This window comes from Rhea americana, unplaced genomic scaffold (genome assembly GCF_003343005.1).
Source record: "Rhea americana isolate MKP2758 unplaced genomic scaffold, rheAme1 scaffold_24, whole genome shotgun sequence".
Taxonomy (NCBI): Eukaryota; Metazoa; Chordata; class Aves; order Rheiformes; family Rheidae; genus Rhea; species Rhea americana.
The window spans coordinates 7,369,564-7,384,087 of NW_028186357.1; the positions used below are offsets into that span (position 1 = coordinate 7,369,564).

The 14,524-nt window shown below is 38.7% G+C and overlaps 1 protein-coding gene across 1 annotated transcript in view; it reads left to right on the forward strand.

Annotated features, from left to right (window-relative positions):
• Positions 1-520: 520 nt before the first annotated feature.
• Positions 521-14,524, forward strand: part of BEAN1 (brain expressed associated with NEDD4 1) — a 61,419-nt gene continuing 47,415 nt past the window's right edge. Inside the window, exons 1-2 of the mRNA XM_085306440.1 lie at positions 521-658; positions 10,478-10,612. Coding sequence (XP_085162566.1) covers positions 10,588-10,612 — 25 coding nt within the window. The 5' untranslated portion in view covers positions 521-658; positions 10,478-10,587. The remainder of the gene's footprint in view (positions 659-10,477; positions 10,613-14,524) is intronic.

The following is a 14,524-nucleotide window of genomic DNA, read 5'->3' on the forward strand; positions in this document are numbered from 1 at the left end:
AAAAAAAAAAGCTAAGCATTTTGTTATTTAGGACGCATTTTACTTGTGTGGATTTTTGTTGCCTGTAAATAGAAGTCTTTGAAGTGCAAGTTATAAATATTAAGGCTTAAATGCACTGGGGGAGTCGTGTGTCAAATTTTAGAATAAATTTATTCCAACCCAATTTGACACACACRCGCATAATGCATTCGGGATGCACTTAAAGCTATTAGGAACCAGGTATTTTGCCTTACAATGGCAGGTGCCTATTTCAGAGTCCGAAGAATGACTTAACAACAATAATTAGCGTATTTATATAACACATTGCTGTTTATACATGGCTTTTTGCATCTAGGAGGCATTAAAGTCATATCTAATATCATTTCCTAAACTGCAGTGATTCCTGGAAGCACACAGCAATGACTTGTTTATCTTATCTACACCCATCCGAGCTACATCTGCGCGTAGTCACAGCCTGACACATGCAGTCCTGCCCTAGAGACAGTGGGTGCACGCTAACACAGTGCGTCTTCAGCTGACATCTGGCTCCACAACAAAAACAAACTGCTATTAAGGACCTTTTCTTTTCATTTTCCCTCCTCAGTTCTTTTCTTCCATCTTCCTCTCATCTCTGGAAGCTCCAACCCTATTGGAATAGGCAGCAATTATTCCAATCTCTGTAAGTAGTCTCTTTTTTCTTTTTCTTTTTTTTTTACTTTTTAAAAAAAATGCTTTAATGGCATGCCTTGCAGTCATGTACAGCTGTAGGAATATTATATTTAAAGTCCTCTAGCAGATAAGGACACCAATCCATTAAAAAGCAAATAGCTTCCTGACAAAGAAAACAACTGAGTTAACTGAGCTGGACTCAACCTTGTGATCTATATAGGCAAAACTCACTGCAATCAGTGAGAATTGCTTGAAACTGAGCATCATAAAATTTGGTTGCAGGTACAAGTACTTCCACATTTCTTAAAAAAAAAAAATATTCCTCCTTTTCAACATTTTCTCCCACCACAAATTAGCACATAGCCTCTAAAACTGATTTGCAAATTGAGCACACTGGCATCAGTCAGAATTTGAATTATTTTGGCACTTACTAGTGAAACAAATTGAGCTAAAAATTACTTTCAATCATTGAAAYAAACAACAATGACATCTGACTTCCTTTCTAAAATACTTTCATATAATAACTAAAATTAATAAAGAGGGAGTGGGAGGAAATGTAACATTATAGGAGCCAATCCTGCCTGTGTCACTGGCCTTATTCACTTCAGAGAAAAACTACATGTATGCAGGAAACTGGATTGGCACATCTCACCTTTCAGATAAAAGAATGCRAAATGATAAAAAGACGCACATAAAAATTAAACTACCAGGTTCTCTCTCAGAGCAAGTGCTGCATCTCAGGAAAAGTCATGCTGAAATGTTGTAACTAGATTACTTCTCTAACAAAACTTTTAAGCTAAGCTAGCCTTTTCTCTAACTAAACTTTTCAAGCTAATCATACACAAGAATTCTTATGATTAAAATGGGAAGTTCTCTCATTTACATTGCAACATACATAAAGAAACTGCAAAGTCAAGCAGTTACTATCATTCATAGACTAGAAATATTTTCAAGYTTAATGTTTGGCACCATGATCTACAGGCTGGGAGAAATCATTCATAGTGCCAAGGCCATTTCTGTCAACACTAAGTATCTGTAGGAACTAAACCTGCTACAGATAGTAACTTAGAGCAGAGTTTGGTCCATAAAGCTGGTTACATTACAAAACCAAGTAAATGCAAATTATTGTTTTTCCGATTGTCTGGTCATTCCTCAAGCTCCTTGCAAAACCATGCTAAAGCTGGGCTCAAAAGCAAGTGCAAAACTAGTAGCTGCTGAGCAAAAGTTGTTCACCCTCTGGCTACCTAATATATGRCCAATTGCCATCACCTAAGTCCTAAAAAATACAAGACAACAACTTAAAAAAGACATAAAATAATAGAAAATTACATTAGTGTTGCTACATGTGACAATATTCATTTATTAGCATATTGCCTGTAAACATGGCAAAAAATACTGGTTATGCTTGCTCATGTTGTTAGAGGTCARCATTGTAAAAAACCTGCTTAGATTATTTCTCAGCAGAACTGTTGCTTTTCCGTTAYGCATGAAATCACATTTCAGCTTTGTAGCACTTCATTACACGTGCAGTCAGTATCTGTTTAGTTTGGGAAGTCATGTCAGAATAACAGAGTTTTCTATGCATCCTTCACTTCCATGGTCCTTGACCCTTGAGCTAAGATTTTTCGCTTCCCTTGCTCCCCTGAGAGAGACTGTTTCTTCATGGCAAGAGAACTTTGTATTGCATTAATGTACATTAGTAGAGTTTTGTTATGGAGCTGTTGCAGCAAAAATCGTTCAGAGTCGTCTGAGTGTGGCCCTTGTTTCCAAATGGGTGCCTACTTGTCTTCAGAATTAAGTGTTCTTAAGACAGTATTTTCCTTTTACTTTGGTCTTAACTGAGTGCAGTGCAGCCAGGACCAATGTTTTGGCCTCCTACGTACAGGGTATTATGTTTAATTACAGTAATGACTGGATTATGAATTGTTAAATTATTAAACTGATAATAATAGATAATACTAACACAATTACTGATGGACATTAGCCAAAAAATTGTGGCTTGCGCTACGCTTTTATTGTGAAGATGGACAGAGGYTGGTGTTATCCCAGGCTGTTAGTATGTATTAGACCACTTCTTAGACCTGTTCACTTCCCCAGCACTGAATTTCCTAAGCAAGTGCAAAGGTCCAGGAGCACGATTACAGCTCTTCTTGTACGTCTCCRCTATGCCTCTAGTTCAGGGGAAAGAGGTAAAATGACACAGGCCAAGCTGAGGCAAAGCTAATATTCAGGAAAGGAGCTGTGTGACTTCAACTACACAATGCCCAAGACGATTGACAATTTCAGAGTTTAATGGAACTGTCTAATTGGAAATAAAATTAAGAATTAATTTTGTTTCTTTAGAAGTTTCTTTCCAAGAGAAAGATCAGATTTTGGCTGCAGAGTGCTTTTAGATTTTGGTTAGAACATGATTTTTTATAAGTGAAATGTCAAAATTATCTGTAGAAAATGTTGATGATATATGTAAGTCTTTCATCAACAGTCATGAACCTCAGCCACTGCTTGTAATACTTCAATATATAGTGGCCAAAACTGTCAGAGACGTAGAAAGGTAGACAAATGGATCTACCCAAATGCCTTCTCCTCCTTCATGCCACTGCTTCCTCAGGAGTTCTGAGGTTTGTCTCAGAAGAAAAGTATTTTAAGCAAACAAATCAACTRATTTTTTTTAATTAGTTCTCCACCTTGACAATATGTATCAGCTATTGTAAGAAGATAGTTATTTTATAACTACTACACAGCTCTATAGTTATTTATGTAACTATAATTATTAGCAGATGTATACAATGACTGTATTAAACAATAGTATGTCTCAGTTATGTCTAAGAGCACAAGGAATGTCCAGGTATGTAAAATGTTCATTTGGATGCATGAATCAGGAAAATTAAATAYGGAAAGGATGCAGACAGTGTTTTAAATTCGGAGTTAAGACGTCTGTGTTATACCCTTTATCGATTTTACAGACGTGGTCTTACTAAACAGAATTATCTTGCAAAATGAAAGACGGAACAAAACATTCATACTACGGCCCTCTCCCCTTCCCGTACGAGAACGGGCCTAGCCGGGCACAGCGACGTGCTCGCTGCTGAGGACACCGCGCAGCGGCTCGGCCCCGGCGGCCCGCTGGCCCTGCCTCGGCAGGCCGGACGCTGCCCTGCGCAGCCAGCTCGCGCGCCGCCGGGGCGGCCGCCGGTCCCAGCTGCGCTGTCGCTGGCCACGGCGCCGCCAGCCGAGCGCCACGGCCTCGGGAGCACAGCGGAAGGCGTAGCACGCTTCTGCTCGTAGATAAGGAGATCCTTCTACCCACGGCGAAAATGTATCGCTTTCTCTGCTGCTGCAGGCTAGGGAGCTTGTAGCTTTTGTTCTTGATGGCAAATCCTGCATTTTCCCCAGGAAAACTCAGCTGGTTTAACACAGTGATCTAGAGGCCAATGGTCAAGGGGCAAAACTTCATAGTCGTGCGCACAGGAGGAGCCCAGCGCCTCAGCACAAATAGGTGAGGTAACCAGGCGATGATGGGTCTGCACAAATGTCTTATGGTAGTTCTGCTGGCTCCAACAGATCTGAGACGTATAGAAAGAGCTTCCCGTCTACGTGACRGCTTTGCTGTGAAGCTGTTGACCTGCAGAGAGAGTTCGTCATTCCAGGACACTGCAGCACTGTATTTCCCTGCCCTTGTGGGATGCCTTGAGAAGTGTTCGAAATGGAAACACCAGCACCCGACGCTCATTTCCAGTCCTTCCTTTCTCTATCAGCAGAAAGCCAGTAACCCTGCAGAGCTGTGATGCCAGGCCCTCAGGGGCACAGACATGCTGATCACTCCCTTTTCTCTGCACAGCAAAGTTTAATCCCCAGAGTAATCTGCTCTTTATTTTCCTTCATGGATCTTTTTTTTTCCCTCAAAATGTTTTCTGAAGGCACAGAAGTAGAGTCTCCCATCTTTCYTTCCTTAAAGATATCCCATACCTTCCTACGGCCTTCCGCACTTCACTTCAGGCTTTAACAACTCAAAATGTGCAGAAAGGATGTTCAAATGCCTCCAGAACTACACTTCACAGTCCTTTGTTCTTCTCCCCTAATAAGTTGTATCCTGCTCAGTATCTTTCTGCCATCAATMTATTTTATATCTCCAGATCATCTCAGTTACTCAAATCAAGAATGATTTTTTYCACCTTTTAGTTTATATTAGACTAGAACCTGCACTAGGAAGATACCAGTTTCTCACCAAGCCTGACAATTTCTCATCTTCATTTATGACAATGTAGGCTGATAACTCCAAATCATTCATTTTTACTGCAGCTAGTGACTTAATGCTTTAATTTCACCAGTTTCTTCCCCTCCTCCCTCCCATCCTGATTTTCTTTTCTTCTTTAAGTAGTGGAAAGAATAATAGATCAGAATTCACTCCTGTGCAACTGTTGTACAAAAACACACAGAACAGAGTCCATCCTTTTCCCTATCAAATCAGAAAGAATGATGCTTTAGTTTTGAAGGGGRTCTGTCCAGACTGATTTAACAAGAAGCAAGGCTGAACCAGAGAAAAGAGGGAGATGTGTTTTAGGGGTGCTGAGCACTATTCACTCTTGCAGTCTGTCATTTCATTATTGTATAATGATTGTACTAGATGCCAAGCTAGGTATCCAAGCACCTAAAAATGCAATAGATGTCCARATGCCTTTACACGAAGGCATCTTGAGAGATAGACACCTAATTGATTATAAGCTATTGTAAATCCTACTTAGAGCCTCTGTCTTCAGATGCTTTGAAAATTTGGCCTCAAATTCAAAGCTGGCAGAAGGAAGCAATTCAGTTRGCTTTGATAGCATTTATGCAAATAGTGAATTTATTCCAAGACTCCAAGACTTTATAGGTATCTTGATACAACTTCCTAAAATCCCTCAGATTGTTTTTTTAAATAATGACTTTTTTTTTTTAAATATAACATTGAGACACCTACAGTCTTAAAGGATCACTGTGGAGATGCATTTACTTGAGAATATCCCAGCCAAAGCTGCTTCGACACTGTCTATTAACACATATCTTGCTTCTGTGACAATTTCTTTCCTGGGCCTTTTTCATTTTAAGTCCATCTTTTAATTGCTGGTTTTGGTTGTAATCACACTATTCCCTTTACTTCTGTCATTAAAATGTGGGGTTTGGTTTCCCCAATTATTTTCTGTCTTCATTAAAAATATATAAAGAAATAGTGATATACATGCCATCTTATCATTTTGGCTTTCGAATCTCTGCAGTTTACAATTAATCTTTTTTAGTTTCATGGCTTAAGAGAAACAGCTCTGAATGAAAGCATCTGATATTTACAGTTTTTCTTAATCCTAATTTTATTTTGAATTAGCTGCACAATTATTACATGATTATTACTATCAGTACCAGCTGTACTTAGCGGACCCAGCTAAGACTTACACTCTATCATTATTTTTCAAAAGGATCCTTAMATATTCCTCAGTTGCTTAATAGACAGACATCACTCCTTTGTGAAATAAAGACAGCACTTGCTAAATTTAAAGCAATAAAATGAGTATTGGAATGAATACTGGTATGTTTTTCTTTACACACTTCATGATTATGTTTAAATCATATGAGACCAGATCCTCTGTTGATATAAACTGGAATATCTACTATAGCTTTATGGCATTACAGCAGCAAGAAACAGAGCAGCCTGAGGTGAGAGAGCATCCTAATTCACAGTATGCTACCATTTTTATCCAGTCAGAACTGCTAAGGCACTCCAGAATTTTACAGTCCTTTTACATGTTACCACTACTAGAATAAAACTATCAATAGGAATCTGATATGGATGTTTTCTGAGTGACACCTCACTCCGAAGTGAATGAGTGAGGCCCCTGTCAGAAAGCGATCCACTTCTCTGGAGCACAGCACACTTGTCAGAGAACTTTTCATTATACCTCTTCTTATTCCTATGTTTCAGAAATAAAATGCACTTCAGAATATGAATTCATTTGCACTGCATGTTAAGATACGGTATTTTATGCCGAGAATGTTTTAAGTTTATATATTCATTGTCATTCTTCTGTATTCACACAAATACTGGCTAGTAAGATCCAGCAACACATACATATAAATACATAAACACACGCGCGCACAAACACACACACACACAGAGCAAATCCCTCTTTAGAGACAACAGCACTAGAAGGACAGAGTAAGATCTATTGTTTGAATGTGAAATAAGCAGGAAGATACTATATTGCTGTATGGTAGCTTTGTGCTAAGTGAATATATATATTGCTTTTTATATTGTAACCAATCCCGTGTTACGCTAACATTTAATGATTTCCTGATTAAGGTAAGAATATTTAAATGAACTTGAATGTTAAAGCATAGGTAAAGTCTGACCTGCTGCATAAGCCAGACCACAGGACTGTGGGATTCCTGCCTGTAGCTCAACATACAGATGCTGAATTAGATTTTAAAACAAGATTAATAAACTATTAAGTTCTACAAGACAGTGTCTGGCTGAAAGCTCTTTTCCAGTGATGCTTCCAGCTACTGCAAACCGAAGAAAAGAAAAATAGGTTAATATAGACATGCAAAAGGTTATATACTAGAGGGRAGAAGTACAATATCTAGGAAGGGACAAATTTATAGTTTCAGATGACATAAAATATAAACCAGATCAGTCCACCAATCCTTACTGGATTTGYAGATGTCATCATGCTTTTTTGCCATAAAGATTCTAATGACTTCAAAAGATCATCAAATTGATTACACGGAACTTCAATATCTTTGTTACTTGTTCCATCAGCACCAAGCCCAAATCATTAGCATTATAATGACACAGTAATTTTTGACACTTATTTAATTCTCTTTTATGCCCATCTCTGTCCTTGACTGAAGGGTAACCTTAGGCCTGTGCCTCAGTTTCTTCCTCATGGTTCCTTAAAACCATGAACACTGAAAAATATTTATCAGATATTTTGCACTTTCCCTTGGGACAGATAGAAGATTTGCATTGTCTGAATCAACCAAAGAAATCTTTTGCTCTTGCTATAWATGGGAAATGTAGCTTTATGGGATAGATTTGCACACTTTTTAAACTATCCTGCCTCTTCTTCTCCCCCCTCCCCACTCTGCAGTCCAAAGAACTGCATCTGTTTCTACTGTTTCTTACAGCTTACAATCTTAGTGATTCTTCCCTTGAGATAATACAACTTTGCACTGTTTTGCTAGCATTTTCATACAGACTGTATCCCAAAGTGGCCTACATAGTTCCACAACAGCTGCCAGGAACAGAACAAATAGAACAGAATAGAATGAGACATTTGTCTTTGACAACATTTATCTTTAAGTGGCCTTTAAAGTAGAGTCACCACAGCAGGGAGGAGAAAGGAATTTGATCACGTAGGAACTGTAGAAAAGTTTCCTACAGCCAAAAATGGTAAATCTGTAGCCAGTGATAGGGGAGAACTGTGTTAAACTAGAAGAAACAAATAATGAATGTGAAGATATGAACCAGTGTAAATTGCAGCAAGTTCAAAGAGGCCTAAAATAATTAAGGCAACTTCAAATTAGATTATGAATTAAACAGACTTTATGGAAGATAGATATGTGCATGTGAGACACACTTGGACCAATTACCAATTATAGTATTTTTTCCACTGGCATCTTTTTTTGCAAGTGAATTCCTTTTTGAAATTTATAACAACAATCTAAAATTAACCAAGGTGTTCCCATTTCCACAATGACTACATTTGGTCCAACATATTAATTATATCATAGCTTCTTCTGTAATATTTTAACACTTTAAAAACCAAACAGACAAGAATCCACACAGCCTTAAGTTGCTGGGAGTTCTATCCCATTTTACCCAAAGATTGTCTTAGATGCTTACCACCAACACAGTAACTACTTGGGAAACATTCCCCAAGATGTGCTAAAAGTACAAAACAATATAATCTGATTATTGGCCTGTAGATTGCAGTGTTGCCAAGTACAGATATAAAAGCATACAATCTAAGATTTACTGTAACAGTTTGTTGTCAGTGGTGTTGATATTTATAAAAGCACTTGGGGGTACTGATTTTTTCTAGCGGAGCAGCTATGAGAGATGCATGTAGAAAATTGAAAATCATGAACAATTACTCCCAACTGCATGATTTTGTAGCTATGAAGGCTGACGCAAAGGCTCCGAATTTAAAATATTAGAGAGCAAAGAAAAACCTGATTTAGTCAGAATGCCTGTGTTTTGTTGGGTGCTGACAATGGTTCTCTGTGCCTTGGCTTTCAAGAGYTAGAGTTTTTCAAGTTAGGCTTTAATTTTTCTTTTTCCTTTTTGCTTCTGTTTGGAATATTTTCAGATTGGACATATAAAGTAACCTGAATGCCGCTCTTGTACCTAAGGGAAATGATTGAGGAGCACCTCAGGGTGATTTCTGAGGAGTTTTTCTGCAAAGGTCTTCATTTCCAGCCTTCAAATACTTTTTTTTTTCCTGTCACTAATGAACAGGATTTTTTCCTCTCTATCCTACTTTCATTCCATGTTTCAAAACATTTCATTGTTTGAAGGCTCTACAAAACTGTGCAATTACAGTACATTTGCTTAAGCACTCAAAATATGTTTTTGCTTTATCTACCATCAATACAAGCCTACTTTCAATAGCAAAACTGGTGAAGTTTGGAAAAAAAATTTGGGGAAAAAATTTAGCTTTTTTTCCTCTTTTCCTGCATAATTTTCAGATTTCCTGATCCACAAATTTATTTACTCTTCACAGTATATGAATAGATTTCAACTTAATAAACTGGAACACATTTTACATAAGTTTTTTTCTGAAAGATTTGCTCAACATGCGATGCCAGTGACTGGCCATACCACACAAAACATCAAATATTTTGCATTGCACAGTTAATACATCAAAAAAAGACATATACCTTTCCTTGCATGCAGATATCCCTGCTCTTTTGAATTTTGTACAAGGTAGCTGCTGTTTGAATGTTTATGATCATCAGACAAAACAACTATTTTGAGTAGTCAAAGCTAAACACAAATTGCACAAGTGCAACACCCACTCCCACCTCTGACATACACTCAAAGCTTTCGGACTACGAAAGGGTGATCCTGGTAAGATAAATGCTGACAGCCCTCCCTCCTTCCCCCTCCCACCCCCTCATTTCTTCTGCTGAAGTCCAAATATATTTTGCAAGGGTGAAAGCAAGGCCTGRAATTCTGCTCCTCTTAAGTTACAGGAGTAGGCTGGTACCATTTCTCCTTTAGTAGGAAATAAATGTTCATGCATGTGTGGATGTATAAAGGTAACAGGAGTGTTAGCACGCTACCAKGGGTAAGACAAAACTGCACTTTCCCCTCTCCAGGCAGAGGCGTGTGATTCAGTTTTTCGCTCAGCCCCCAAGAATCAGCACTAGTCCTGGGAAGTGGCTTCAGTCTTTCAACTCAGCCACCAGTCAACGAAGGGACGTAGCGCGCACAGCTGCAGAGCCTGCTATATAGTCTTTAATGTCTCTGCAACCCAGACCTGGGCAACCATCTCCATCAAGAGTGCCCAAGCGTCTGTTCAAAAACCCCTTCCCACTCTACCAGACCGAGTCCCTGTGCTTGATTATCAAACTGGAAGGGAATCACGAGAAACTTGTACCTACAGCTCAAAGCCCTTCATCCAGTCCTTCAGGATTATGCAAGATAGCAAATATTTTTTTTCATTCATTTATTTTGTGTATTAAGCCGAGGCAAAGAGGGATTGTTTTGTTTTGCTCATTAAAGCACCTAAGTGACTCGAACGCTCGGAACAGGTGCCTGTTGCGCGGAGTCACCCGTTGTTTCTCCCCCTTTCAGATGAACAGAGCATTCTGCCTTGTAAAAAAGAAGAACTACAGTGTGGTGATGGACTCTGCCTCTTAAACTGGCTACGCTGTCACTATAAGAAGGACTGTGGCAGGGACTACATGTCCATCAAACTAACATGTTCAAGTGAGTTGCCCTTCACTTTCCTCCTAAATCATGAGAAATAGTCCTACGAAAGTAAAACCTTGCTCTTACAGAATCTGTGTTTGTAGCAGTATACTGTTCTACTGTTCTGGTTTAGTTATTGCAAGGACATGGCTATTTAGAAGTTTATGTCTAAATTTAGGAGTTTGTTTATTTATATGTCTATAACATTTTTGTTGCATGCTGATTYAAGTGGTCTAGTAGTCAAACTTCAGCAGCTGTGAGAATGGACTGCTCAAAATGCATTACACTACTGTGCTRTGAGGAATGCTCCCCTAAAATGCCAGTTTCAAAAGAAAAAAGTATAAAAGCTGATAAAATCTTAAAAAGACATGCTTCATGCTAGTAAACGTGRTGATTTAATCATCTGAACCATTCCTGTTCCTAATTTTTGCTCATTACATTAACTTACTAATTTCAAGCTACAGTTTTAACCCTGAAACCTTCCTTTTAACATAYACAATTTGCAAGTAGCAATATCTGAAAAGGCAAATTATTGTTAGACCTCTATTCCAAAAAGTACAAGAAGAACTGATCACGTACTGCTGACATGAATGCTGACTTTGTTTTTTGAGTTGACACAACATAGTGCACAGAAGAACTCAGCTGCAATTTTGCAGGAAGGCTTGAAGTTACAGTAGGGAGAGCAGACTGACAGCTACTGGCAATACACTCCAGATGAAAGGAAACCAAAAATGCATTTCAGGAGTGCGTCTGTTCCATGCTCCATCCTCTAACGGGCACTCAGAGTCAGAAAAGCAAAGTAGGACTAATCCAAAGTACAACCCTCAAACACAGACAGTGTAAACAACAGGTCAACACCAACTGTTTCAGTCTGCAGATCTGCACTTAYTGCAGCACAGTACTTGGCTTTACAGCAGAGTTAAAGCATCTGTACAACACAAGCACTCTGCAGAATTGATCACAGTCCATTAAATAGAGCAAGACACAGGTCAAATCCACAGAGCATGGAAAGATTATGGGTTTACAGCTGAGAATTCGGAAGGGCTACTGTTTACATGTGTGGGAGAGCACAGAAGACCTGAATTTAGGCAACACCTCAGATTCTTACGCTCTTAATTTCTAATCTAATCAGCAATTAGATTAATCAATTAGCAATTAGAGCTAGCCATATTTTTTCTGAGCAAGTGTGTTGTGGGGGAGTGGAAGATTTGATGGGAACACATCAGTTTTGACAGTCTTACATCTTGCCTGTATTACACACATAAATAAGCCCTAAAGCATCTGGTGTTCCACTGGGAGGGCAGAAGGCAGAGGAAAGAAGATCCTGCCAGATGTTATCTCTAGGACATTCATAAGACCTCCATGTCCCCATAATACAGGAAAAGTTGTTTGCCTAGTTGATTTTTAACCTTTAGGCTGAGCAATCACTGCAAATGAAACAAATAGGACTAAATAACTCATTCCTTATTTGTGCAGTAGGATTTTCAGGTCACCTAAAAGCTTTCCAGTAACTTGGACCTTGCAGAAGTATGCATTATTTTCAGCCCTTTTATAAAGATATGTGTTTAAAGTAGTGAGTGACAAAAAAAAAATTCTTTAATATACGTAAATMTGTATTTTTTTCTAAACGCAAAGCTGTCAATTCAGCCCTAATAAGAAAATGCTAACAACCATGACAGTTGATAAAGTAGAGTCAAATAGTCACAGATTGGCTCTGAACACATTATGGTAGTTTAGAGCTCAAAAACACCACAAAACCAACAGATCACTTGCAATGCTTGTAGAACACACACAAATCAAAAGTCGCCTACAGGAAGAATTCATTATTTTGCAATAGAAAGACTGATTAGCTTTTCACAGCTGAACTTAACAGCAGTGTGTCATCCAGCGAGGCACTAACATCCGTCACTTCACGTACACTTCACAGACACAGAAACGTTTCAGACAAGACAGGTGCCAAAGCACTTTTATCATGTGTTGGCTTTGCTGAATAACAGCAAGAACTGTTAGAAGATCAACACCAAGAGAAAACCCACACAAAGACCATGCAATTAGAACTATTAGACTTTCAGTCTAATACCATCCCAAATAGCACTGCTACCTAGTAATAAAGAACAAGGCAAAGTGACTTCAAACCGGACAGATTTATATTAGCTCTCAGACATCGGAAAGTCGTGTCTGAGGATGTGGCTACGAAAATGAAACGACATGAAAATATAAATGACTTCTATATATATAAAAAAACTTGTGATTAATCTGTAGGTAACATTATATAATAGGYATATAAGGGCGCATGGTTATTTATACAAATATATATATACATGTATGTATGTATGTATCTTCTTTATTCTATTTCCTTCTATATATCTGTGAGATAGAGCCACTCCACTTGAACTGTTATTTATTTACTTATTGCTCTTATTTCTGCTTTGTAATGCTAACAGCTGAACACATGGCAGAATCAAAGTAACTTAGTTAGAGAGCGAGCATTCTTTGAGGATGAAGTTAGGCCTAGAGACATTTATTGTACAAAGCTCCTTCTTCCTTCCTTCTACTTACATGTAACTATTTATTACCTATCAAGTTACTTGCAGCATCCTATCTGCAAATATTAGCTACCCCAATCTCGAACCTGGGACAAAACTAGCTTATAGGGAGAATGAGTCTTCTGAAAAAACCCTACTAGTTCTGTCACCAGCTTTCCTGCAGCAGTTTAAGGAGTATTTTTTTCTTCAGGTAACTTGTTTTGTTAATACCTCCAGTGCTTATGCTACTGTGAGATATTCCAAGTAGTTGTGCAAAAATTGGCAATTTAAGTAAAGATAAGAGTAGGATTGTAGAAAGTTTATTCTCAGAAGGCTTTCCAAGTTAATATTAAGACTAAACTTTTACATAATCTACTTGTAACTACAAATGTGTATACCTGTGCACGCCCATAAACACAGAGCATCCCTCCCACGCATWAGCGCCATCCGTGGCGCTTGAGCCGCACGCAGCAAGGGGTTGCAGAGGGCCTTCGTCTTGGTCCTAGCCCCCTCGGCTTGCGCAGGCCCTGCGTTGGGGCAGGGCTGGCAGAGGGAACCGAGGGAGCAGAAACGGTCCCTGGCGTACCTTGTCCGCCTCTGCCTTGGCATCGCTTCTGGAGCGGCCGTTCAGCACAGCAGCTGTGGAACACGTCTGCTGTCCGTCGGGGCGTAAAAGCCGCGATACACAACTCTCCATATCTAGACTGTTGGTCATTCCTGTATTTGCCCTGTATTTTTTCCCCATGTGAGAGTAACTTCCTTGGATGTAAGTAAGAGTAACTAAACCAGTATTTGCAGCATTTTCCATTCCAGTGGTGCGTTTTTTTCTTTCTAATTCAGAATGCTAAAATGGGAAATAAATTTTCATACAGCTTCCCAAACACAATATAACAAAACACTTGTGGAGGAAAAAAGTCTAATGAGATCCTGCAAAGTAGCGAAGACATGTCATCTACAGAGGTAAACAGCAATTCTGTGTAAACACACTCAAAAGGGGGCAAGAAAACTGGATTAGGGGCTTAAGGAAGCTTACACTGGTTCAGCCTCAGGTGTTACATTTCACTTTTTACTAATCTATAATTTAGTGCCTTTTCAGTCACAGCATTAATGCAAAACTCTCATTTGCAGGTATGTGGTAGAAGAAATTAAAAACTCACACATAAATGCATCATTCTACTCATCAAGGTTAGCAGCCACTTAAATAGTTGGACTATAGGTTATAAAAGATCTTCTTTCATTCAGATGAATTCATACATTCATACTAATATGTTTCAGAATTTCCCGGCAGGACCATTGAAGGCAGTAATCACTGAAAGCATTATGCCCTTGAGCATAAAGATATCAGGCTTTTATATATTAGGTACCATTATTCTTTCTCATCTCAAATCTGTTATGTTTTCTTTGC